The 26,634-nt window shown below is 36.9% G+C and overlaps 4 protein-coding genes across 4 annotated transcripts; 3 read left to right on the top strand and 1 right to left on the bottom strand.

Moving 5' to 3' along the window:
* Window positions 1–2,055: 2,055 nt before the first annotated feature.
* LOC135685807 (uncharacterized) lies at window positions 2,056–9,870 on the bottom strand. Its single transcript, XM_065201879.1, has 8 exons — window positions 9,727–9,870; window positions 7,778–8,026; window positions 6,950–7,074; window positions 6,323–6,442; window positions 5,452–5,662; window positions 4,200–4,397; window positions 3,005–3,370; window positions 2,056–2,505 (listed from the first exon to the last, which is right to left on the bottom strand). The coding sequence occupies exons 1-8, from the start codon at window positions 9,824–9,826 to the stop codon at window positions 2,108–2,110; spliced, it is 1,767 nt and encodes a 588-aa protein (XP_065057951.1). The 5' UTR covers window positions 9,827–9,870; the 3' UTR covers window positions 2,056–2,107.
* A 163-nt stretch (window positions 9,871–10,033) lies between these two features.
* Window positions 10,034–10,525, top strand: LOC148958471 (polyubiquitin). The gene is made up of 2 exons (XM_089112843.1): window positions 10,034–10,404; window positions 10,496–10,525. Exons 1-2 carry the CDS (start codon window positions 10,129–10,131, stop codon window positions 10,523–10,525), a joined length of 306 nt encoding a protein of 101 aa, XP_088968969.1. The 5' UTR covers window positions 10,034–10,128.
* LOC135685806 (polyubiquitin-C) lies at window positions 10,440–12,313 on the top strand. The gene has a single exon (XM_065201878.2). The coding sequence runs from the start codon at window positions 10,585–10,587 to the stop codon at window positions 12,187–12,189; it is 1,605 nt and encodes a 534-aa protein (XP_065057950.2). The 5' UTR covers window positions 10,440–10,584; the 3' UTR covers window positions 12,190–12,313.
* A 949-nt stretch (window positions 12,314–13,262) lies between these two features.
* On the top strand, window positions 13,263–26,579 carry LOC135685606 (E3 UFM1-protein ligase 1 homolog). Its single transcript, XM_089112867.1, has 16 exons — window positions 13,263–13,539; window positions 13,974–14,002; window positions 14,808–14,905; window positions 15,491–15,605; window positions 15,829–15,959; window positions 16,239–16,297; window positions 17,151–17,294; window positions 18,190–18,371; window positions 18,917–19,093; window positions 20,177–20,494; window positions 21,420–21,496; window positions 22,272–22,438; window positions 23,365–23,495; window positions 25,195–25,275; window positions 25,609–25,700; window positions 26,109–26,579. Exons 1-16 carry the CDS (start codon window positions 13,329–13,331, stop codon window positions 26,494–26,496), a joined length of 2,400 nt encoding a protein of 799 aa, XP_088968993.1. The 5' UTR covers window positions 13,263–13,328; the 3' UTR covers window positions 26,497–26,579.
* Window positions 26,580–26,634: the final 55 nt, after the last annotated feature.

Below are 26,634 nucleotides of genomic sequence, written 5' to 3'. Positions count from 1 at the left end.
TCTGTCATTCGATCCACGGAACAAGAAATTTCTTGAGCAGCAAAATATCTCTTCATTTGTTGTTGTATGCTATTTCTTTGGGTTTTTCAGAAAAACCCCAAAGGGTGAGTACTTAGACTCTAAAACCTGACTGAAATTTAGTTAAGCAGAGGGGCCCCCAAAACACTTTTTTTAGTAAGGGCCCCACACTTCTTTTAGTAAGGGCTCCGTTACACCACTGCTTATACAGCTCACTTTGGACAGTGGCTAAATTTCATTTATTACTTTTGAAAGTATCATAACATTTGCAGGAAAAAAGTTTTCACTAGTATAAGCCGTAAATCCGAATATAAGCAGGAGCTTTGAGAGCCAGTTCTCCGTAACTGATTATTCGTATTATCTATATACAGTTTCCAATGTAACCTATCATCCTGTAGTTTTTGTTTTGGCTCGAAGTAACGGAAACTGTTCATGTTCCTCTAGATGTTTTCTTTCAATTTTTAAAACCTTTGTTTTTAAAATCTAATATGTAGTTATTATTAATGTCTAGCGTTAAATAAACACCCGCTTATTTCATCCCATTTTCATGTAACTTTTCAAAATGACCAGATTTCACGATTATATCTTAGATGTAATATGCTATCTAAAAATGAGGATAATAGAAAGGGTCCAAAACGTGAGGATCGGAAAGTGCTCTTTTCATAAGTTCTATTAGAATAAACATCTTCATCTTGCTCAATCCCTAGTACTTTTCAAGTCATCAAAGTACTCTCTGGCCAGGGGGATACTCGACCTCTTTCATTTTACGCCTAAAATTGATAGTTTTTCAGGCTCACCCCACGTGACTGATATCTTAATTAGAATCTCCAAACCATCTTGACTTGGGGCTTTTTTGTCACTTTTTTGTTTTTTTTTGTACTGAATTTGAATGTATTTCAGTTTAAAAAGTTTAGCTGACATTGAAAATTCGCGTTATAACATTTGAATTTTGTTGATTCGCGTTAATTCCCACGCGTTTTGAAGTCTAACCTCACAATTCGCGTTAATTTGTGATTGCATAAATTTGTTCCGCGTTATTTGGTGTACTGCGTTATTTTCGTGTAATGAAACGTGTTTGCTAAAAGAGCTTTACTCCAAGTCTTACTCTACTTACCCCTAAAAACTTTATACTTTCTTCGCTAGCTGTTTTCCAGAAACACGCGGGTGGAACATATGAATGACGTAACAACAATTGTAATGAAAATTATTGCAATTTTTCACAAATGTTAATATTTTGGCTTCCATCGGTAAAATGTTTTCCAAGTCATGAAAACTGCTGTACACTCAACTTTTTCATCTGTTACACGCGCAAAATATCATGGGATATTCCAGAAAGTTTAAGCTCTACAAACTTTGAACATCTCAGTAAGTTTGGACAAAAATAACATGAAGTTTCGATATCAATGCACAAATTCGAAACATTCATTAAGAAACTTAAAGCAAGTAAAAAAACACGAAAATTTGATCGTAGTTCAAAATTTGCTCTCAAATACACAAAATTTGGATTTTGCTTCTATCGAATGTATTTGCAGAAAATAGCTCTCATATGGCCCAAAACAAAACAACGTTAAATATCAACATGAAGTTAAAAGCAATGGACGCAAAATGCTGCCTTGAGGAACATCGCAGATGAGATTGAAGCCGATATAGATCACAATTTTAAGGAAAAATTCTGAATAAAAACTTTCGAAAGAATAATTCATCTACTCTCCATTTTCTCCAAATTTAGGCCATAGCTTTATAGGCTTCCAGCCTCCAGTGGTTATTAGCCCAAAAGTAAGTCAAATGTTGGTCGCAAAGTTAGTTATTAAGAAGAAAAAACCGTGTAAAATTTCTTTGGTGGTTAAGTTGTTGCATAACAAATGCATGACAAAATTTAATTGGCAAAATTTGAGCAAACATTCACGACTTTATGGGACTGAAGAGAAGCTGTCTCTGCTCTACCTCTAAATATTTGTCCTATCGAAAGAACATATCTACGGCTGAAAGTCTATGCCAATACGTAAGACATTGAGTTATAATAAAAACAAAGGCGAAAACTTTTATTCAAGTTGCTTGCTCTGAACGAAAAATAAACAAAACAGTTCATCTACCACTGCTGAAACTGAGGATTGTCACTTTGCGGTGCCTTCACACCACCTGGTCCATTTGGTCCCCTAGGTGGGCCATCATGGCCTGGACCACCTTGTGAAGTTGGAGGTGGTCTACCATCATAGAAGCTGTCTTGGTCAGGTCCAGGCCTGAATCTTGGATCAGGCGGACCAGGTGGACCACGTGGTGGCCCTCGGTTCTCAGGCGGCATTCCTCGGCGGTCACCGTGAGGTGGTGGCCCTCTGGAATCTGGAGGACCACCCCATCTCTCATATGGTGGCCCTCCTCGTTGTTCCGCTCGCTGACTGGCTTGCGCCCTTGGGTCTCTAGGGTCAACTGGCGGACCCCCTCGCATTTCAGGTGGTGGAGGTCTCCCTTCTCGCATAATTCTTTCATCTTCAACAAAGAATTGAAAAGAGCAATTACAACAATGATAAAGATAAAAGTTTATAACAACAATAAAACAAATGAATCAACGACGGGGCAGACCTGAGAAGTAATTTCATCTCCCTTTTCAGGATGAATGTTCCTAACTGGCATTCAAAATGTCTACTCATACATTTATATATTGGCTGATGATGGCTTTTAAACCTTTCTGGTCTGCAAACCAGGGATGTACGGAAATTTTAAAATATACATATTTTATCTGATGTATCAAAAGATCTATAGAAATCAAGATTGAATATATAGCATTTCAGTGAGACGATTGGTCCTTAGGTATCAAAGAATAGTACTTCGTAATAACTACAACGAATAGCGTAAAAGCGTTTTAGATAGTATCGAGCACTGTTACATAAACGAAGCGATACATTGCATAAGAAATTTTGATTTATATCATGACATATCGTTTACACACCGTATGTTAAAAACCTGTCACTTTCAAAGAACAACTCACCTCGCTGGTTTCCCCGAGGCTCCCCTGCTATTCTTGGATCCATTGGACCTCTTCTTTCGGGTGGCGGTCCCCATGATTCTGGATGACCACGAATTTCACTTGGTGGCCTACCTTCTGGCGGCGGTCCCCTTTGGTCCATTGGTCCTCTTTGGGGTGGTTGTCCTCGAGGATCGCTTGGGCCGCGCATCTCACCTCTCATTCGGGGGTCTCTTGGCTCTATCCCTTGAGGTGGAACTCGCTCTCTTGGATCCACTGGTCCTCTCTCCATCATTGGGCCACCAATTTCTCGCATCTCTCGTTCCCGTTGATGATCAAATGGTGGCCCACCATACTCATGAAAACGATCATCTCTAAATTCACGGAACTCTGTAAACAAAGGCAAAAAACCTTTCATAAGCTTTTACCATCATAATTTTGCTTCAAGTTCACATTAAAAATCCAGTTTATCAACAATTAATGCATACATGGATGTACAAAAGAGCTCTAAGAAAATAAAATTATTGCGAGGATTTCCAAAAAGATTCACCAAAACAACCCCCCTTCCCCAAAAAGGCCTAAACAAGGATTTGAAACAAGGCTCGAAATGGCAAAAATAAGGTAAATGAATGAAGAATTGTATCGCTCACAACAAAAAGCCTTTGATAAAAGAGGATTTTATTTAAACACCTGACAGAAATCATAGAAGAGAGTACTGTCTGAAACAAGTTTATCTGTTGTGTCCGTTTCCCACCCTAGAAGAGCCGCACTAATTCTGATATCAATAAGCAACATATGGCTTTTTATTTACTCGACAGCATGAATATTTCGCATAAAAAATTACTTTTTGTCGTGACTGTAACAGGCAAAGTTTTCGCTATAGCTGTTAGAGGTTTGTTTCCTTCTAGAGAGCGACGGTCTGCAACTTTTGAAAACCCGATTTGAATAAAGACTTGAAAACCTGCCTCCTCATAAACTTTAACCTTTGATAGCGTGGATTGACTTTAACTGACAATCACAACCAAGAGTGTCTCCTATTAACACATTGATATCTTCTTCCACGATAAGATTCATTTTTAAAATATAATACCTGAAAGTGCTGCCAGTCTTTTTAAAATAACTATCCAAGATACAAACTTGAGATAAAAATAAATTAAATTAAACTCCTAACGTAGGAGATGCATAATACCAAAGGGCCGTAAAATTTCAAACAACCAACCCTTATCCGGTGGTGGTCCCCTCATTTCTCTTATTCGCATTTCGTCTCGATCCATAGGTGGTGGCCCACCCCTAAACTCCCTGGGATCTATCATTTCAGGCCCTGGTGGTCCCCTTATCTCTGGACCACGCATCTCCATTGGAGGAGGGCCACGGAACTCTCGTTTTACATCTATGTCCATGTCCTGTCTCAGTTCCTCTGTAAGAATAGTATAAAAACAATTAAATAACATGACGCAAAAGCCCCTAAAACTGAAACTTTCGGGGACGTTCGATTAACAACTCCATCTTTTAACTTGAATCTGTAATATGCACGTGTCGCAATATTATAGATCACTGCTTATTGTAAGTTGATTTTAAAAAATATTTAAATTTGATTTAAAATGAAAACTTGAATGGGTATATAACTTCTTATTTTCATATAAGTTGAAATAAGAGCTGCATGTTAATTCGTTTTAAAAATATACGAGCTGTAAAATGATAACTGCGATTAAAAATCAGTCAGGAAAGAGTAGACAAAAAAATAAAAAAATAAATGTATTAGTTTTCAGCAGTGAAAAGAAATGGGGTTAAAAGTTTTAATAGAATTAAAACAAAAGCGAACATGAAACAAGTTTGGTTTTATGCAGAGAAAAATAATAATCACAAACTGATTTTCTAAAAACGATTCAACAAATTTTTGTCAAGCATTTTAATACGAAATAGTCAGTATCACACAACAAATTAGCAAAAGATTTTAAAGAATTGATTTGAAATTTGGTTTGATTTATCATGTGAACAAAACCTTCCTATCAAAATATTAGGGATATTTGCTTAGCAAAATGCTTTACCCTGTAAAAATCTCTTCTATCCTGCACTGAACGAAACGTTTGGAATCTCAACACCTCTTTAGCAGTAAAACACTGGATAAGAAAACGCTTGTTGTACAGCGATCAGCTTGAATTTTTTATAGATATTTTTTAATCTAGTGTTATACAATCGTCGCATCAAATCAAAAGAAGTGACAAAATTGACAATATGGAACAACAGATTCCTAGCAAGGAAGGAATTCTACTAAACTAGCAATGTATTATTTTCGCTTGCAATCAATGTCAAGATAGCAGCGTCTATTACCAGCTTTATGATCATTATTGACATTAACATGACTAACGAAACAAGCCTCTAATGTAGAAAGATAGCAGAAAAATGCAAAACGTAGTACATTATACTTAATTGTAATTACACTTAGAGTGCTGCAACTAAAAAATATTCACCTTGTGGCCTCCATCCGTCAGGTGGTGCCATACCTTGAGAGGCATCTCTTGGCCTACCAGATGAGCCCTGACTTGTACTTGTCACTGGTCCTGGTCCACTTGATGGAGGCACCATTCCTGATCCAGACACTGGTGCACTAGATGGAGTCTGTGCTGCACTAGTTGGTGGTTTAACTGGCAGGGGATCAGCTCTTGGTTGATGCAACACAGCCTAAAGATTAGATAATTTTAGAAACTTTTAAAAAAAACTTTGTGCATTTCAAATACTTAACATCATATATATATACTGAATGCATGCCAAACAAATAAAATAGAAAATTTGAATGTATGAAAGTTACATTTACAAATTAAGTCATTCTTACAGAAAGGACTCTTCTTTATTCAAAACTAGTCTGCGAAAAAGGTTTTTAAACTCTCAATGTCAACTGCCAAACAAAATTCTCTATCATCATACTGAAATCAAATTTTCAGTTTTCCAAATCAAGATTTAATATCCTCACCTGCTGCTATCAAACTGACAACTCAAGAGCCCTCCTCCCTCCTCTGAAAACATTATATAATTAAAGCTATACGTTTTTAGATTTTGGATATATATACGTAAATGAACCTTCACAGTGCTACCTTTGGTATTGGTAGCGTCACAGTGTAAAAAACCTTAATTAGTATTAAGGAAGTCAAATAACACTTTTACAAAAAAGAAGAACATTTTAATCTTATTTTTGCTTCTTAGTTTAAATACTTCTGTACACTCTCGTGTAAAGACGTGGAAAAATCTGGGACATTGAGGAAAGTAACAAGAAATACCTCAATTTAGAATTTAGTTTAGAGCAGCCACAATTGTCAATAAAATTTTCACTACTGATGTACATACATGGGCAACTTTTGGATCAACAATCTTCATGATCACTTGGGCTTGCAACAAAGCATAAGCAAGCTGAGGATTTTGTAGCAACATCTGCCTTGCTTCTTCAGGGTTGTTCTGTATGCAAATCTGTGAAAATAAATATTTCAAAATGGCATTATTAAAAGTGAGAAATCTTATTGGCTGGAGACATTAGCCAAAAATTACAAAGAGTTTTAAGGGGTCACCTGCCTCTTAAAGGATCACTTAAGGGGCATTTTATCCAAAGTGTACCCGAAAAATCCTAGCTTGCACATAGGATTTCATAAGATTATTGCTACCATTGTCTAAAACTAGTTGTTAATTGAACCTGATTTTAAAAATTAGTATCACATTGTGCCAGTCAATAAAAATAAAATTCAGCTGGAAGATCATGACTTAAAGTGGGCCTATCCACTCATTTTGATTCAATGCTTTAGCAAAATGCTATCAATATTTGATTCTTTACTAATGACATACAATAAATCATACCAGTCTTTCTTATCAATGCTAAAAATTAGCAAAAACCTTTTTAGTTCTTTTCATAGCAATACACCCCTGTTCCATAAAACCGAAACAATGGAAGCCACAAAGGTAGAGGATATGTAAATTTCAAACCTTCATTTGCTTCATGAGTTCAAACATCTGTTCTGGTGGCAGACTAGCAACAGCTTGTGAAATAGCTTCAGGAGCCTCATCTGGGCTTACCTCTTTTCCATAAGGAGATACTTCTTTCTCTAGCTCTGGTGAGACAAAAGTTTTTTGTCCAAAAAAGAAGTTTCTTTTCATATATTCTTTGTTTGCAGGGAACAGCAGTTAAAAAAACATATTCTCTAGATGTATAGGAGACTGCCATATATAAGTTAGGCCAATTGGGCATTTGACTACTGTAGATATTAGTCCCTTCTTTTGACTTTTCCAGAAATTACATTCTGCAGTAAGCTACTGCTTTTATATAGTATGCTGATCTGATTCACAAAGCAACAAAATCCAATTATGCAGCAACTTTTTACTTGATCACAGAAGTTTCTTAAATTTGATACCTTACACCTCACAGCAATTCAGGATATTCCTACATTTTTCATACTATGATTGATCAATACTATGGTTGCTTCATTTATTATGATTCTCTTTTCATTTGCGTTTTAGTACTTTTCTGTAAAAAATCTCCTCTTTGATCTTTTTACTGGGGCCAAAAAATACTTCAGTGTGGACCAATGGTCCCATGGACTGATACTTTCTCTACCTCTAATAACAACATCATTCACCATAAACCACAAAACCAGTAACCAGAAATATAATGACTATTCAACTTTTCTTTTTTTGCCTCAGGGGGTCAGAGGAGTAAACAGTAGAGAGAGACTCTGCTGAAGAATTTGGTGTCACCACTCTTCTATCAAAATTCAAATCATTTGAGCCTCTCCTACAAAATAACAAAATGCATACCTCTGTTCTCTTCTTTGTTTTTCTCGCTTGCAGCACTGTCTACTCTTAGATTCCTTCCATGAAGTTCAACTCCATTCAAGTTTCTCATAGCACTTTGAGCAGTCTCAAGATCTTTGTATTCACAAAAGCCATAACCTTTAGGCTTCCCACTTTCTCTGTCATACACAAGGCGAAAACTCAAGACAGGTCCAGCTTGTGCAAAGATTTCTCTGAGATTTTCCTCAGTTGCTTCATACGGGATGTTACCAACTGTAAAAACAGAACATAGAAGCTCTTGGCATTTCAAAAAAATCTTTGCAGGTTAAAATTTACTACATAATGAAACACAGTGTTACCTGACATAAAGCTGAAAATTTCTGCAATTCTTTTAAGAGTGAAACCACAAGATAGGGACATTGAAAGAATATGGCAAAATGGCAATGGAGTTCTTCTAAAGGCAACAAGTCTAGTAAATAGACTTTCTCTATAGGGGGCCATTCGTGATCAGCGTGATCTGTGCAGTTTCATGTGATATCAGCATTTGTTGTTGACAACTTTCTATCAACGGATGCTGTTTTGTAAATCAGTATGAGGTGAGAGCACTTTCAAATGTATCCATGTGAATACCAGAGCTACAACAATATATGGCAAAAACAGATATGTTTAGAACCATTTTCAAAATTTAGAACCATTGCCTGATGGTCAAACTAAATTTGGAGTTGCAACTTAATCGCCTTGTAAGGGCAGTCATTAGCTATGTAAATGACAAGAGAAGCATTAGATCACCTAAAGAAAAACATGTGATTGTATTTTGAAAGGTATTTAATTTTGCTGACCCTTTCAAGGGAGCTTGGCTTTGTTGTCCTGGCAACTGGCAAGGTTGATTGCCCTTTTAAAGTGGAAAAGCCTGACACATGCACATATGTTCTTAAGATTTTATTTTTGCACATATGAGTGTTGTGACTAGGAGTGTGATTCACTGCATGCCTGGAACTTTCTTCTTGGTATGGCTTGCTGTATACCACACATCCAATAATTTCTGCATTTACTTTCCGATTCTATTTCAAGCAATGAAAGAACAGTTTCTTTTGCTTCTTTGTGGAGAAAGTAATGGTACTGATACCCCCTGTACTGGTACTAGATATTAGATACTAGTACTAGATAATAGTACTAGATACTGCCTGTCTGAAGCATAGCAGTCCAATTTAACCTCTTGTTGTTGTCAAAGCTATTTAACTCTTCTGCTTCACTCATCTTTTACAAATGCAAAGAGAAAATTATGCAGGAATATCAATAACATCTGTTGCTCAACTAGAGGCTGAGAATCCATTTCACTTCTAGCTATACAGAAGGAGAAATGTATGGACATCCTACTTACATACAGAGAAGAACCAAAATGCAGGTTGATCTTAGGGAAATATCTTATTCATGAGCACTCCCAAAGAAAAAATTTTCAGGGCCATACTCTACAGATCACCATAAAATGGCACTGGAAACATATTGTATCTCAACAATCTGCATCTGCTTTACTTCCTATTATGTTTATCCTTTTTAAGATTTGTTCCCCAGATAAAACCTTTGCATAGCAATACAGCAGTTCTTTTTCTGTATCTTGTTGAATCACATTGGGCATAAATACAAATCACCATTGGGGATGGTGCACCCAAAAATGTAGAGAGGACTGTAAAAGTGAGGACAATAACCTCTGAAATTTCAGCAAGCTTCTTTCCAGACCCAGACTGCAGAGTACAGCAGTTTAAAAACAGATCTTGGGTGTGCAAGATCAAAGTTTCAAGCATGCAAATATTTTTTTAGAATACAAATTGAATTTTGGGCATTCACAACAAAAAAAACTTCTATTTCATGATAATATCTTTTAATCGGCTAATGATCATTCTTCTGCGCCTGTAGCATAAATACATTTTCTGGAGCTCTATTTTAATAAGTGAAATACAATTTTACTTTCTTACCAAAAACTGATCTGCGTGACCTTTCTCTTTCTTCAGATAGATCATTTTGTTGTTGAGTGTTTGAGCTAGCCTTTGGCAGATGGAAACTAGTGGACGCCATGTTGTATCGTGCAAATGAAAACGAGGCTAAGAACAGTGAGATTGGAGATTGTGGGATTTTCCGTGATGGCTTGTGGGTAATTTGCCATGCATATATGGGCAATTGTACACCAAATTTGGGGGAAATACATGGACCTCTGGGAAGTGTGATTATTCTATATAAGGACTTTTTCACCAAATTTGTTCAGTTTGACGAAAACTGCGCATACAAATCATACGCATTCTCAATAGCGCTAATTTTTCTCAAAGCGCAAAGTTGAGAGGATCTGTGAAAAATTTGTTACTAAAAGCCAACGCTTCAAGATGCAGATATTCGTGAAAACACTCACAGGGAAAACCATAACCCTTGAGGTTGAGCCAAGTGATACAATTGACAACGTGAAAGCTAAGATTCAGGATAAAGAAGGGATTCCACCAGACCAACAGAGACTTATATTCGCTGGGAAACAACTTGAAGATGGCCGAACCCTGAGTGACTACAACATTCAAAAGGAGTCTACCCTTCACCTGGTTCTCCGACTCAGAGGTGGCATGCAGATTTTTGTTAAAACTCTAACTGGAAAGACAATCACCCTTGAAGTTGAACCAAGTGACACGATAGATAATGTGAAAGCGAAGATTCAAGACAAGGAAGGGATACCGCCAGATCAACAGCGTCTCATTTTTGCAGGGAAGCAGCTGGAAGATGGCCGAACCCTGAGTGACTACAACATTCAGAAAGAGTCAACTCTTCATCTTGTCCTTCGTCTGAGAGGTGGTATGCAGATTTTTGTCAAGACCCTCACAGGGAAAACCATCACTCTTGAAGTTGAGCCTAGTGACACCATTGACAACGTAAAAGCAAAGATTCAAGACAAGGAAGGAATTCCTCCAGATCAACAGCGTCTCATCTTTGCTGGCAAGCAATTGGAAGATGGCCGAACCCTGAGTGACTACAACATTCAGAAAGAGTCAACTCTCCATCTTGTCCTTCGTCTTAGAGGTGGTATGCAGATTTTTGTCAAGACCCTCACAGGGAAGACCATCACCCTTGAAGTTGAGCCTAGTGACACCATTGACAACGTAAAAGCAAAGATTCAAGACAAGGAAGGGATTCCTCCAGATCAACAGCGTCTCATCTTTGCTGGCAAGCAATTGGAAGATGGCCGAACCCTGAGTGACTACAACATTCAGAAAGAGTCAACTCTCCATCTTGTCCTTCGTCTTAGAGGTGGTATGCAGATTTTTGTCAAGACCCTCACAGGAAAGACCATCACCCTTGAAGTTGAGCCTAGTGACACCATTGACAACGTAAAAGCAAAGATTCAAGACAAGGAAGGGATTCCTCCAGATCAACAGCGTCTCATCTTTGCTGGCAAGCAATTGGAAGATGGCCGAACCCTGAGTGACTACAACATTCAGAAAGAATCTACCCTCCATCTTGTCCTTCGTTTGAGAGGTGGTATGCAGATTTTTGTCAAGACCCTCACAGGGAAGACCATCACCCTTGAAGTTGAGCCTAGTGACACCATTGACAACGTAAAAGCAAAGATTCAAGACAAGGAAGGAATTCCTCCAGATCAACAGCGTCTCATCTTTGCTGGCAAGCAATTGGAAGATGGCAGAACCCTGAGTGACTACAACATTCAGAAAGAATCTACCCTCCATCTTGTCCTTCGTTTGAGAGGTGGTATGCAGATTTTTGTCAAGACCCTCACAGGGAAGACCATCACCCTTGAAGTTGAGCCTAGTGACACCATTGACAACGTAAAAGCAAAGATTCAAGACAAGGAAGGGATTCCTCCAGATCAACAGCGTCTCATCTTTGCTGGCAAGCAATTGGAAGATGGCCGAACCCTGAGTGACTACAACATTCAGAAAGAGTCAACTCTCCATCTTGTCCTTCGTCTTAGAGGTGGTATGCAGATTTTTGTCAAGACCCTCACAGGGAAGACCATCACCCTTGAAGTTGAGCCTAGTGACACCATTGACAACGTAAAAGCAAAGATTCAAGACAAGGAAGGAATTCCTCCAGATCAACAGCGTCTCATCTTTGCTGGCAAGCAATTGGAAGATGGCAGAACCCTGAGTGACTACAACATTCAGAAAGAATCTACCCTCCATCTTGTCCTTCGTTTGAGAGGTGGTATGCAGATTTTTGTCAAGACCCTCACAGGGAAGACCATCACCCTTGAAGTTGAGCCTAGTGACACCATTGACAACGTAAAAGCAAAGATTCAAGACAAGGAAGGAATTCCTCCAGATCAACAGCGTCTCATCTTTGCTGGCAAGCAATTGGAAGATGGCAGAACCCTGAGTGACTACAACATTCAGAAAGAATCTACCCTCCATCTTGTCCTTCGTTTGAGAGGTGGCAATTTATAAATTGGGACACATTTTTAGAAACTTTATTTTGTGAAACTCCATTTATTTATCTGCAACTTATTATCTTATCACATTGGCTTATGAAATGTAGACAAATTGAAAATGCTAGCACAAGCTGAACAAAGTGTTTATTTTCAGTTTTTCTGAATTTTTTTTCAAAATTTTGAAAGTTGTAATGTTGTAATCGTTATATATTTGTTTTCTAAACCTGCCTGTTCTTGATGACCTTACAGGTGGATTTTTTGACAAAATTTTGATGCCTTTAATTTGACAAAATGTTAAAGCTGTTGAAGGCCTTCTGAGAATGTGAAGTATTTGAATATGTTTTTGATGCTGTTGATATAAAACAGACAAGTGAAAACATGCAGAACTTTTATAGGGACACTTTGTGGGATTAATTTGTTTTTTCAGGCCTTGAACACAACCTTTTCAAATCTGTGTAGGTCTGTGTTGCTACTGGGTTGTGTTATTTTTTTTATTATATGTGGTAATCAAATGAATCAGAATAGAATTAGCACTCGATAATCAGCAAGTACTGGGAATCAAGGGAAATTTTGAGGGGAATAGGGACGTATATTGAACAAGGATGTGTCTGCTTGTTCTGAGTTAAAGAGATAATGTTTGGATGCTGCTTGATGGGTTACTGCATAATACTGGCCAATTTTTTATGAATGTAGAGTGTCAGTCAAATGAGTGTTTGGTTTCCCGATAATTGTCAAACTGTACTATATTTTCATTATAAATATTGTATTGAATAGGGAGCTACACAATAGGCAGCCCCCAATATGAATTTCGCTCTGACGACACTGTGAAATAATTAAATATATTAATTATTCCGATTTTCAACTTGTCTATTGTAATTGATTCTTGTTGCTGGAATACCTGGAATAAATTTTAGTTTTCAAAAGAAAACAGTCTACAAAAATTTTAGGCTGAAAGCAAGAAACACAAATGAGGAATTCAATTTCTGTGTTAATTTTTTAAAATGTGTGTAGCTTCTCCTCATGCCAAATCATTACCGAGGCCCTTTAGCTTCAGTACAAAAATGATAAATAGCTTGCATTGTTATTTTACGTTTCTTCGAAAATTCTTACCTTGAAAACGAGGCTAGGATGATACATCTTTTTGCTTAGGCCAAAATGGAGGATCTTCAAGCACTCAGGTCAATATTTCAGAAAGTTCAAGACAGTGTCACTTCCCATAAGCTTTCTGACCGAAATTGTATCGAAATTATAAATAAGCTTACGAGTCTCGGTCTTCTTGAAGTTATTTATACAACGGACGGGCGAGAATACTTGACACCGCAACAGTTAGAAAGAGAGATTAGAGACGAAGTTATTGTTAATGGAGGTAAGCTGTTAGCTCATTAACAGATTCGACCCAGGGCAGGAAAGCAAGAGACTCTATGAATTTTAAAACCCTATAATTTCTTAGCCTAACGACATCTCCTGAGCATGTCATCTTGATAGGTTAAGGGGTTTTAAGTCAGCTGCATGTGATGTGAACCACAGTAAATGTTATCAAAATATCTCCCAGAATTTATTCCATCTAGCAGATGCCATCATGAGCTGCTGGCTTATGCTCTTCTAAGATCCCTTAAACTTCAGCTTTTTGGACATTGCCCTTAAACAGATTCATAAATTATAGAGTCAATTAGCCATGTAACCAATTGTTTTATATTTAAACAGGTAAAAATTCATCAGAACAATTTTGTTGAATATTTTTTCCATCTGTTGCAACCATAATATGATTACAGTCCAAGTACACTTTGTTTTTTCTCTCAGGACGAATCAATTTAGTAGACTTGCAGCAGGTATGTAACATATTTTGTTTTTTGGGTACTTTATTTGCACTGCACTCTTTTTGTCAAGCAATTGCTAGCATAAAGGGGTGGACATTTGGTCCAATATTGGAGGGGTAGGGGCAAGCCTATTATTTTGATAAGACAAAATCACATTCTCCCATTGTTTTAGAACAAGGAGGTGTGACAGCCCTCCCCTGACCCCAGATGTCCCCCACTGCTCTAGCATCAATCTCTTTTGAAATTTTCTGAGATGATGTTACCATTTTGTGAGCCTTTTTGACAGTTTTCAACTATATTTTCAACATGCTCTTTGATTGTTCTGCTAGATGTAGGTACAAATTAATTTGTAACAACAAGGGGGCTCAGCCAATCCTGGAATATTTTTTAATACAGAACAGAGTTTTTTTTCTATTCGGTATAAAAACTTACAATAACAAATAACCTAAAACAGTACATACAAACTACTAAACTACATTACAAGGACGGAACCCAGGAACATATATATATATAGTAAATACTTAAGCCCGTTTCACATTGGTCGGCATTGGAAAATATGTTATAATGGTCTAGGTTCATACCTAGGGGAACACGGTTTTGAAAACCATCAAAAAAGGACCCTTTAAGAAACTGCAAATCACAAATGTCAATGAATAAAAGCCAATGAATAAGATTTAAAAGTAGCTAGAAATGATGTATTTATGTAAGTAAAAGAATCTTTAACATGAATTACAAACTAAGTTTGAAAACTTGTTTACTGTTTGGCTCCCTCTCTTTTTTAGGCTATAATTTTTATTCATTTTTATTTTCTTACCAGATCATCAATGTAGACTTAAGTCACATTGAGAGAAAAGTTTCAGAATTGCTTAAGCATGATAGGACATTCACTCTCATTCAAGGGGAACTTATTGATCAGTAAGTTTTGTGTTGTATCTGCTGTTTTTGCTTTTTATCAGTAGACTCTACACAGAGTTATTTTTTCAATAGTTTTCAGCACCGATATAGAAATTCCAGTGCATTGTGGAATGAGTTTCTTCTGCAATCCCACCATCTCATGTCATTTTTTCCATACATTTACTTTCAAAAAGTATTGAGACACTTTGATAAAAGAATTGTGGTGTTGCATTTAATAAGGTCATTCTGTGAATAGAGAGTTCTCTAGTTGCACACCAAATTTTCCTTATACAATCTAGGTCTAAATAGCCTCAAAAATATTTCATGAGCAGAGAAACATGTTACTTTTGAATTATAACCATAAAAACAGACAACTCTTGCAAATATCAGCAAAATATGAACAAGAGTTGAATGAACTAGTAATTGGCAAAGTCACACAAAATTTTCCAGTGATTGCTAAATTTGGCTGAAACAGACTCACATATGAAGTTTTGAACGATTGCCTCAAACAGCCAGGCCTGCATGGGCAATTCACAGATTAATCTAGCAGGCTTATTACAAAGTTTTCCTTCTTCTGTCATTCTTTTATTCAAATTACCTCTTTAGTGACTACTTGGAGCGAGCTGCAGAAGAAATAAATGAAGCTTTGCAAGATGCAGGTCAGATATCAGTGACAGATCTAAGCAAAACCTTCAACCTACCTGCAGAATTTCTTCTGACCGTATGTATTATGCATATATTTTGCATTTATATCTTGAACGAGTGGAATTATGTTTATCATAATAATATTAATAATCAGCATTTCCATGATCATCATCATTGTTATCATCCTTGTCATGATCCCTGCCAACGTTGTCATAAGCATCATTTTCATTGTAGAGCAAAAACGTGATTTAACTAGAGCTTAGACACCTTTGAATACATTTTTACTCCTACATCTACAGGTTATCGAGCCTAGACTTGGAACAACCATTCATGGACAAGCAGATCCACTTGATCGAGGCATGCTTTTCACTGATTCGTTTGTAGCAAAAAACATTGCGAAAATCAGAGGTGCCTTAAGTGCCATAACAAGGTATCGTTGCAGTATGATTGTGGGTTATAAAGGGTTTTGCTACCAGTTCACCCAAGAACTTGATTCCAAAATTGTTAATATGGAATTTTTTGGTTAAAATTTAATATTTAATTTCGAAATCCCCTCAAAAGTCTCAGCAGAAGTCGATATTTTTCAGTATGAATAATTCAACTTTGTACTTCATTGAAGGACTGGGAATGTGTTTTACTCCAGAAATGTTAAATCTTCTTCAAATCTCTTTGCACAAATTTCCATTAATAAATACTTGTTTACTCATAGACCTACACCTGTTTCATTTTTGGTGTCGCAGTATGGATTGCCAGAAAAGTTCTTTGCCAGTATGTTCAGATATTATTGTCAGCATTTTAAAATTTCTATGGTAATAATAGCACTGTTCATGGAATGGAAGTGGTGTTGCTTCATCTTAAAGTACCAACTGCAAAAGTAGGGTTTATGCTTGGTACAAATAGCTAGCCTTTGATGTTATGATAATGATACTATCTGCTGTACGCGAGAGGCGAGCTGTTCTAGTGACCAGAGTGCTTTATTGCTGTGCAAAGGTGGATCCAGGCTCGACCGAACTGCTCGCCATTTGTCTGCTTTCTACCCACCTTTTGCCCGCCTCCTACCCACCTTCTGCCCGCCTTTTGCCCGTTTTCTGCCCGCTTTTTGCCCGACATCTGTCCACCCAGTAGCCAATAGGTACCCGCATGACAACACTAGAAAGGCTTAGGCCCTCTCTAGCAGGCATTTTGCCTACGTACAGATCGTATACGACACACATCTCTACCTGTATTTGTCTTACATGAAAAAGGGTTGTTCTCTGCCTAGAGTAGCAAGGCCCGGAAACATATTATCAGATTCCTTGTCAACATGGAAGTTTGCTAATTTCGGCTTATATGATTAATTCATGATGAATTTTCTCGATTCAACTAGCATGCCTGCACTTCTAAATAGATTATTATTATTATTATCCACTTTTATGTTGGCGGTAATAAAGAGTTACTTTCATAGCTTAGTGCTATCTAGAAGACGTATTTACGTTATCAACAAGTCAGACGCTGTAGCAGAATTCAAATAACATTAACACTCGTATTAAATTCAAATCTACGACCTGGTTGTCATTGTGTTTATTGCAGTATTTGTAAATGTGTATATGGTGCATAAGCTCTGTTTCTCATTCAATTTCAGGCGTCCTTGAAAAGTTGGTCTCTTCCGGTCGTTTGGCAGGAACAATTCAAGGAAAACTTGACAAGGCAGTCTTTATCCCAGACCTTTACACTCGAACTTTGAATACATGGGTGTCGTCAATTTTTCAGCAGAATGGATACATTGGTATGCGACCATCTTACACTTATTTTCTTTCATTGCTTTATTCCCCAGACTGCTCTAAAATGTTCATATTTGCCTGTGACATGATATAAAAGACACAAATTAGTTTATGATTATTTGCTTCAGAAACTGTTTCAGAGCATCATCAGTTACCTCTGATTGCTCAATTCGAAGCACACGGTTCATTGCTACCTTTACAAGAATATAATGGCACCCCTTGGTTTTGAGTGTCCCTTAAAAGGAGTTGTAATATTCAAGCTTCCTATGAAACAATTGTTTTTGAAAATGGCTTTTCGTTCTGAAAATGAAAAACCGCCATTGTGTAGACAGAAGGGGCTCGTTTTCTCTCTTGAACTCCAGTGGTAATTTTCTATAGGCACGCAGCACTGATTGGTCAACATTGGCGGTCAAGTGCTTGCTTTTTCAGATTGGCCTATTTCGATCCACAACTTGGTATAAATTTTCCATTGTGTTCTTTCGGATCTTTATTCTGACGAGGAGTGTCAGAAGAAAAAGCTTTAAGTAGTATGTTGTGAAATCCTTTTTTCAAAGCCATTTTCATGTTCTGTACCTCAAAAATTATTCAAATTGTTTTGAATTAGACTCTTTGAGGCAAATATTATAGCCATATGTTGCATAAATCATTCCTTTTTAAACTAAAGGGACCTCAATATGCAAATTGAATGATGCTTATGTTTAAGTATTTAAGATGCTTTTATTTTTTAATAAGCAGCTAGCTAGTAGGGAACCAAGTACTGAGCCACCTGAGCTGGGGTCGGCTGGAACTTTACAGGTTGAAGCCTCGGGTATTTTAAACAACTTTGCGGGCAGGCTTCGAGTCGAGCTGCTTATTAAAAAAGTACCGAAATATCAGTGTAAGAATAATTTTTGTCTTCAGAATATGATGGAATGCAAAGACTTGGCATTACCGATGGAAAGCAGTTCCTTAAACGCCGCCTAAAAGAGAAGGAAAGCTCTCTTGTCTTTCTACAAACTTGCTGCGTAGGTAAGAATATTCAAGACCACATCGAGGCTGCTATTGATGAAGCAATAACAACTGGCGGTTGGGTTCATACAAAGGTCAGTCTATTGATATTCCATTTTTGCCAGATAACAATATTTGCCTCCCTTATCCTCTTACTTCGTGATTAGAACAGCCATCGTATCGATCACGATTATTCCCCGGCACCTTTATTTGCAAACAGCAGCTTTTGCTTGACCTTGTTCGAATCCCGGGTCTATGTCTGCTCTTCTTTGCTTGAATTCGATGCTTCTTCCCATCTGTCCAAGTACTGTTTTTTCTGGATTCGGTGTTCGTTTGTAACCCCTACCCCCAATACCTATCTGAACAATCCAACAATGCAAAGCAATACAATTTAAAAGCGTTTCCCTCATCATCATAGTCTTGTAGTTATTTTCATTGCCTTTAGATCGAAGCCTACAAACGTCAGGATCATTTGTTTTTCTAGCGTCAGTTAATTTCTATTATCTATCTATTTAGCTATTGTGAAAGGGTTCTCAGTCATAAATCACTACCGTTTCCTGCAATTGGATCTCGAAAACAACAATTCAACGTTGAGCTGTGTTAATTTTGTTTGTTAATAATTGTTTCGCTTTTTTCCTAGTCGTTGTTGCCATCCCCACTTACTGACGAGGACATCCATCAGCTTTTGCAGCACTGCATGACGTCATCACACAAATCAGGTTCCCAGATCTTCTGTGATGGCATTGTCGTCAGTAATCAGTTCATTAGCCAGTGCAAGAAAATATTTGAGCCAATAATGAAAGAGAAAGCTGAAAATGTAGGTCCACTTAAAAACTCGTCATATGGTACTACACTCTTTTTTTAAAAGAACAATTTGATAAGAGCAGGAGCCTCAAATTTGGTCGAAAGTTAAGGACATATTAATAACAAGCTGAAGCTAAGCTACTGTAAAATGCAATTTAGAACAGCATTTTATCTCTAAAATGAGGATTTTTCGGCATGTGCGGGTGCATTTTCGGTGAATATTCAAACTTGTTGGCATATGAAGGTTGTCTCATACAGTTTTCTGGCAAATGAGGCCTGAACATCTCCCTAGAGCGAAAAAGCTAGCAATCGTACTGCTTGCACCATATTAATTTAAGAACAAATTAAGAACAATCCAGTGTTAGATTTTCGGAAATTTAAGAGCAGTCAGCCTGAACTTAAATTTACTGGTTCTTATAAAAAAAGTGTAGTAGTTGACAAAGGATGGATATGTTTGTTACACATAACATAACTTATAAAGTGGTCAATAAGGGCTACATGGTTATATTTTTCCGATAATATAATGAGTTGAAATGTTACTGTCGAAATCAAATTGGAGTAGCTTATAGGAATCGGCTCTAATGAGAACATAAGGTGCCTCCCTCTGCACAGTAAGCCTCGGTGTGAAGAGGAGGCGAGAAATAATATGATGACTTCGGCTTCGAAGAAGGTCAATTGATAAAGCAACCTCAGTAGTCCCTCTTACTTTCAGTCGTAACAATTTTTCTTTAAAACTTTACTTTAGATCTCTTTGTTGTTGATCAGATTACAACGGTTTCAAAATCGCGGTTTAAAATGACTCGACTTCGTGTTTTGCATCATGTGAAAAAGGTGCAATCCCTACCGAAAGTCCTTCGAACACCCTGCTGCTTGATTGTTGTTTTTAAAAAATTCTGTTTCTGGAATTCTGAAATTCTGAAAAGGAGAAAGACACTGCACTCCCTCTACCTCAAAACAATGTTGGTCGTAGAGTTAAATGTCATAGCTATCTAGGAGAAGTCTATGCATAGAACAGCATTGTTCTGAGGGGAAGGGTGTGCAGTATAGGTCTTGTAGTAGAAGTGCCAATTTTAACAAATACATATGTTTTTTCTAGGCGATTAGAACTTCTCCTGCGCTATTCGCAGAATTGTCAAAACAAGAACGTGCAAGCCTAACCGAATCATCCAAAGCCGACCAGAAACAAGCAAAGAAGGAGGAACGACAAAAGAAAGCAACTTTAGGTGGAGGACAGAAAGGAGGGGCTGGAAGAGGTGGACGGGAGACGAAAACTCGAAAGGTAAAAGATAAGGGAAAGTACAAGGGAAAAGGTCAGCAAGATGGTGATGATGATGATGATGATGATGAATATACCGATAAGAAGTCAGGGAAGGATGCTTCGAGTATGCTGTTTAGCTTTTTGCCACCGGATGAGGTATGTGACAAAGAATTAACTATGTATTGAAACGGCTTGCCATATCCAAGGTGTTAAATGCTTGTTTTCTTGTTTTAGTCATAGAAAATCTTTGACTAAAAGTCTTAAATATCAAGATTTTATGATATGGTGTCACAGAGGCACGAATGAATCACGATGTTCCGACAACATCAAAACAGTTGCTACATTGCTGCCTCAAGAACTGAGTTTCTCTTAGATCTCCCATTATCAAAATATAGTTTTAGGTTGTAAAAGTGGAACAAATCCATGAACCCTGTTGTTAGGATGACCTCTCTATTTTTAAACGCAATTTTGTTTGTAAGTTTTATGTAAAAGAAGATATGATGAATTTGTATCGTGTACCTTGCATGTAAAAGAAGTGACTTTATTTCACTTCTTCATAATATTAATCAGTTCTGTCAACGTGTTTTCTCTCGGCTATCGGAATTTGGGGCTTTGTTTTGTTTAAATTGTTTATTCACTATAGAGCACCTAAGTGTGACGTCATCAAAAATCTATTTTAAGAATTTCTTAAATTTGGCCGCATAATCTGAAAGAACGACATAAAATACCTCTCAATGTGCAAAATTAGCTGGATATGTTCCAAATTAGGCAAGATATGGCCAATGAAAGATTTCAAGTTTGTTAGCGGATTACTGTTATTCTGGCCTGGTTCATAAAGTTATGAACTAAGACCAAATTACAGATGTTTGATGGGGGAATAGCTTGTGCTAATGTGGCCATATCTCAGCCAATTCATAATGTCTTAAGCTTATTTTGCATATTTAGAGGTATTTCATAGTGCTCTTTCAGAAATTCAGAAATTCTAAAAATAAATTTTTATGACGTCATCACTTCGGTACTCTATAGCAGAAACAAAACATGCTAATCTAGCAATCAACTGCGAAATTATTTATTTCTTTAGATCGAAGAACATTTAACTGTAGAGATTAATGGTCTGGCTGATGGCCTTTCAACAGAATTGGCCCAATATCTTTACAGGTATGAAATTTTCCTGTTTTTGTTATTTCATCTGTAACTGAGGTATATAGTAGCTGCTCTAAATAATATCATATTGACTTTTTCATTGCAAGTATGAATGGTGTTTCCATTTTATGACGGCCTTTCACAGGTCAGAGCATTTTGTATACCTGTTTTAAAGGTAACTGTCCTTTACAAAGTTGATTGATGTTTACCAACCTTAATCATCTGTTGATATTTTCTGGAAACAGATGGCTTTGAAAACGCATGCCCTCAACTTTTTTATGCAAGAGCTTTATACCTTAAAATTGTTATTTATTATAATCGAGCAATGTAGATTACTGCTTAGTGCTCTATGCCGTATAAGCAGAGCGGTATAAACTTTGTAGTACAGTACGGTCCGAAGTTGCAACTCCGGTTTTTGTGAGATTATAAGGCAACTTTGTCATCGATGTATGCAAACATAGTTATGGGGTTATGCGTGATAAATTAATGCATGGTGTTACCAACTAATAGGTTTCCTAGATTTATATTTTATGAATTTTGTCTTAGTCCAAATAAAGGAGTTGGTTTATCAAGTGTAAACTCGTCGATTTACTTTCTTTGACGCCCTGCGAAGCCTACATCAAAGTTTATCTACACAGTGGTGCACAATTTCAATTAAATTCAGTTGATTTTTCATTAACTGCTTTACGGTAAGGGAAGTCAAACATTCATCGTTGCTAATTTTGGTTGCTAAAGTATTCATTGAGTACGTTAGTGATTGTAACACGTGTAACGCGTGTTTTTATCTTAGACCCTTATCACAAGAGTACAAGGAGGCTGCAAAATCTCTTTTCAACAAGAGGCCTGGCACATCATCGAATGTAGCCAACAAGAAAAGCCATTCTGAATACCAAGAAAAGATTAATGGGCTGTACGCAAATATACGATTGTTTGAAAAGGGAATAAAATTACTTGACGGTAAGAATATCATGCAGTTTTTTCATTTTAAAATTCAGCTATTTATGGTTTGGTGCTTTTGGTGCTAGGAACAAATTTATAAGGTGCTGGTGTTTATGTACTACAAAACTGCCGCCGAGGAATGTGCAAAAATGCTGATAAAAGAGATCAAATTGAATTGCATGTATCTGCAAGAATTTCTGGGTGTATACCCACCATAAGGATAGGTTTCAGCTATCTAAGAAGAGAAACAGCTCATTACAAACTCTTGGAGTGCCAAAATTATTGGCGAACCTTGGCCAGACCGGGTGTCGACTGAGGCTAACTAACTAATATCTTGGGTGCTTTTTCCCAAAGCCTATATATGAAGAGTGCGTTTTATGAAATTGCAGAAGTCAAATGTTTTTATTGGAATTAAAGAATGCCTTTGAAAAAATATCACCTTTGAATTTCATTTTCAAGTCTTGCAGCTATCTTTCGCGTTGGCGCAAATTAGGCTCTATAATATATTTGGTGTCCAAAAAATTTTAAAATTAGGGCTTATTTTTCATAATAATATGAAATAACGGATTGATATTCATGTTTTAGTTTCATGACCAGAATAAGTTTGAAAATAAGTGGTCGGTTAAAGAATATAAGCAATCTACAATCCCCTTAAACTTAAAGTATTCATTTACAAGCTATTTTTTGCTTCCAATCCTAATTGGTCAGAATGAACATATCTTCAAACGAACGGGAGAGTCATGTTCAGTCAAATTTTGAGAGCATTTTGATTGGCCTCCAGATACATTCCAGTTGATATGCAAAGTAATTTTTTCGATGCCAATCATTTACATTTTGGGTAAAATCAAGATTAATTGCTTTGAAAATGAATTCAAAGAGAGAACTCTTAGTGTCCTTCGTGATTGTTCATATGCTGCATGCATATGTTGTTTTTCATACTCTAGCTGATACGCAAGTGCATTTGTGCAAACACCTCTTAAGGACAGTATGCCAGGATGTTGTCAATCTTATTTTCGAGATGGTTGCTACCGAAAACCTTCTGACGCTTGCTGACAACGAATCATTTACGACCGAGGTACTTATTGTTGTTATTGGTTTTTATTGAAAGAAACGTCTACTTTTATAATGAATAACAGCTTAGGTATCAGGACAATATCGAACAGTATCATCACTTTCATTTACTGTATCACCGAAAGAACAAATTTACTGTAATAAAAACAACATTTCAATGAAAGATGAACTATTTCACGTCTAGGTCATGTTTTAAGAACAGGTTTTTAATCAGTCTATGCCATGCTGTTTGATAAGAGATCGATTCGAGATAAATTCGTCTCACCTTCATTTAGAGATTTAGAAGTTACATTAAACAGTACAGACTTAAAATATCTAATTATCCTGCGTGATAAAATACCGGTCAACTCATGATATTATGCGCTGTTGTTCTCATATTAAAGTTTTAGTTAAAGCTGCACTTCCTCGCTAATGTTTCAGTTTCGACGAGGTTGAAAACTGCTCTCTTGAAGAAATTTGACTCATGAACAGCTGATGAACATCTGTTTAATTGCATGAAAGCATGCATATTTGATCTTTTGTCTTCGAGCGAAATCAGATTAGTGATATTATTTTATTGCAATTCGAATTCCTGGATCGGTAGCTTAATTACTAAATTTTAGTGTGTTCATCTATCCAAGATTCAGTAAGCTAATTCTTTGATCTTGTCAATGGGCTTTTGTCAAGGATTACACGGAAAAATAGCCACCTTGCACGCATTTTGTCAGGCTATTTTCCTCTGACATTAACCGGAATATGAAACTCTGGATGATGACAATGATTTTGCTTAAATATGTCCTTTTGTTACATAAGAATGTCATTCAGTCTTTTATGTCACATGTTTCTTAGGCCAGAACAACTTGTCCTTGTGTAAAAGGAGTAATTTCGCTTTTCTTGCTATTTAAAAATGCCTATTTACAACCATTGCACAATTTTTGTTATGTAGCTGCAGAACCGCTTCTCCGCTCCTCACTTCTATTTCCGCGGTTCTGCCTTCGAAATAATAATATAGTTAATAAAAAGTTGAAAAAATGAAGAACTTTGTTTTAAAAACTCCCCTTCGAATAACAATGAACCAATAATGCATACTGGATCACAGCTCTGCTTTTTTTCTAATATTTACCAAAACGAAGATGCACCTGTTTCTTAACACGTTTTCTGGTATTGCCTGTTTAAGTGCAGGGGCGGTTTGGCGATTTTATTCTAGAATGGATCTACTTCGACCTACTTGACGACAGAATGTTTTAAATTTGTCTAGCGAAAAGGATGACAAGACAAGGTATAGACATAGGACGACAGAATGTTTTAAATGTGTTTCCAAGACAAGGTATAATCCGACCAGTTGGAGTCGTAGCCGCCATGTCCATGTCCTATGATGACCCTGTTATATAATCTCGCATAATTATATATATCTCCGCATGATACAATAGATATGTGAGTTATTGTAGGTGAAAAGCACCCACAGAAGCACCAACCTTTTGTTTAATCATCAATGCCTTCCATAAATGTTGTTGTTGCCCCCGTTTGATTCGAAAGTGTATTTTCTTACTGGCTCAAAGAAAATATGACAATTTACTCCAAACTTATAAATTTCTTCGCTACCACATTCCTTATCTACATACAAAAATGGCCCGATCTCCATCTTATAAGCATGGGCACTTTGCAGTGGTTCAGCGGGTGGTCATCCTTCTTGTGTCACAGACTTTCCCTTCTTTTTTCTTCAGAGTCGATTAAAACTTTTGAGTAAGCTCGCTGGTCCAATCAAGCAACCTCTCACGAAATTAAACGGCTCCCTAAGTGCCAAGGTAAGCAAATAATTAAGTAATCATGTGTTTTAATGCTTTTATGCTTGTTCCAAAGACTTTTTGATGGGGTAGTAACTTATGTTCTGGAAGAAGCCTTCTGTAGTTGAGAGCTGTCATATATCTTTCTTTTGTGCTACGATAAATTGTATGTTTTTTAAGATGAAATATATAAGCAGGGTGCAAAGGACTTCCATGGACGTGAGAGACTTCCACTTCAACTTCTCTCATTGCTTGAGTCTCCCAGAATATAGAAACGCTTTCATAAATTTTAATAGAGAAATGTTCTTTTATTGTGGCCTTGTAGATATTTGTGTAATTTTCTCCTTGTTTTAGAACCTCGACGACTTTTTTGACCAACTGGAAACAATAACTGCATCAGAATATTGTGATGTTTTGCTCAAAAAAGTTGACAAAAAGAAAGAAAGGTAGGATGGTATTTCTGCAACTTTAAATGAATACTTTGACTAAAGCTCTGATACGCGAGTATTTCGTATGCTTTCCGCTGTCAATTCACCGTAAACTTGGATGGTAAATTTGCCTGGTATTTTGTATTTAGATACAGAATGTATGTTTACGGTTTGTGTATCCAGAGACAGTTTTTAAATGGAGTTTATTTGAAACTATCTGCCTGATCCATTTAAAGCTCTAAAACAACAGATAGCGGCTAGGAATACAGTCTCACCCATGTCCCACCCAGTTTGAAAGAAGGCTTTTGTAATTCTAGCTTGTTGTGCTTCAAATTGTCATCATTCCTCTTTTGTCATTATATTTGACAATCTTTTACGTTGTTTATTATCTATTTTCAAGCGATTCTTTTATTTTCTTTCTTTTAGACAACTTGCATTCAACCACCGACAAGCTCTCCTGGACCAGCTGGATAGAGAAACTGAACCAGCAATGGCTCTTCATCTTGTTGTCGTTATTCTTTTCCAGTTTCAAACATCCTGCGTTATACACGCGCCAGGGCGTTGCGTCCCGCAGATAATCAATTTTCTCCAACAGTACTTAAACCCGGATGATTTTGAGCAACTCAATCGGTACCAATCCCTTGTTATTAAGCAGTTGTCAAATAGAAGTACAGAGAGCAAGGCTGGGGAGGAGGACAAGGAAGAGGACAAAGAGGCGGACAAAGATCAGGCTGGAGCAGGAGCAGTCCTTTCCGAGAACATAAACAAAATCAAAGCTTTAGTGGGAAAACCAAAGAAAGTTCAGTCAGAGTAAACGTGACGGAATGTTTATTTTCAATGAACTATACATACATGTATGTAACAAATATTATACATCTAATAATCAATTTATTCATATTTAACCTGTTTCTCTGAATTTGAAACTGAGAAGCTTTCCTAAAAACTGTTTGCA

Source organism: Rhopilema esculentum, chromosome 15 (assembly GCF_057945365.1).
Source record: "Rhopilema esculentum isolate cy_ngs chromosome 15, ASM5794536v1, whole genome shotgun sequence".
Lineage (NCBI taxonomy): Eukaryota > Metazoa > Cnidaria > Scyphozoa > Rhizostomeae > Rhizostomatidae > Rhopilema > Rhopilema esculentum.
Note: the sequence above shows the minus strand (reverse complement) of the source record. Positions and strands in the feature narration are given on the sequence as shown.

Bases quoted from the DNA above. Each gene is read 5' to 3' on its own strand.
- LOC135685807 (XM_065201879.1), bottom strand. From the start codon at position 9,826: ATGGCGTCCACTAGTTTCCATCTGCCAAAGGCTAGCTCAAACACTCAA. The intron at 4,398-5,451 runs GTGAATATTTTT...CTATTCTTACAG, and splicing joins TGACGGATGGAGGCCACAAG to AGGAACTGAGACAGGACATG. The intron at 2,506-3,004 runs GTGAGTTGTTCT...TCTTTGTTGAAG, and splicing joins GCCTCGGGGAAACCAGCGAG to ATGAAAGAATTATGCGAGAA.
- LOC135685606 (XM_089112867.1), top strand. From the start codon at position 13,329: ATGGAGGATCTTCAAGCACTCAGGTCAATATTTCAGAAAGTTCAAGAC. The intron at 15,960-16,238 runs GTATCGTTGCAG...GTTTACTCATAG, and splicing joins GCCTTAAGTGCCATAACAAG to ACCTACACCTGTTTCATTTT. The intron at 18,372-18,916 runs GTCAGTCTATTG...CTTTTTTCCTAG, and splicing joins GCGGTTGGGTTCATACAAAG to TCGTTGTTGCCATCCCCACT.
- LOC148958471 (XM_089112843.1), top strand. From the start codon at position 10,129: ATGCAGATATTCGTGAAAACACTCACAGGGAAAACCATAACCCTTGAG. The intron at 10,405-10,495 runs GTTGAACCAAGT...TCATTTTTGCAG, and splicing joins GAAAGACAATCACCCTTGAA to GGAAGCAGCTGGAAGATGGC.
- LOC135685806 (XM_065201878.2), top strand. From the start codon at position 10,585: ATGCAGATTTTTGTCAAGACCCTCACAGGGAAAACCATCACTCTTGAA.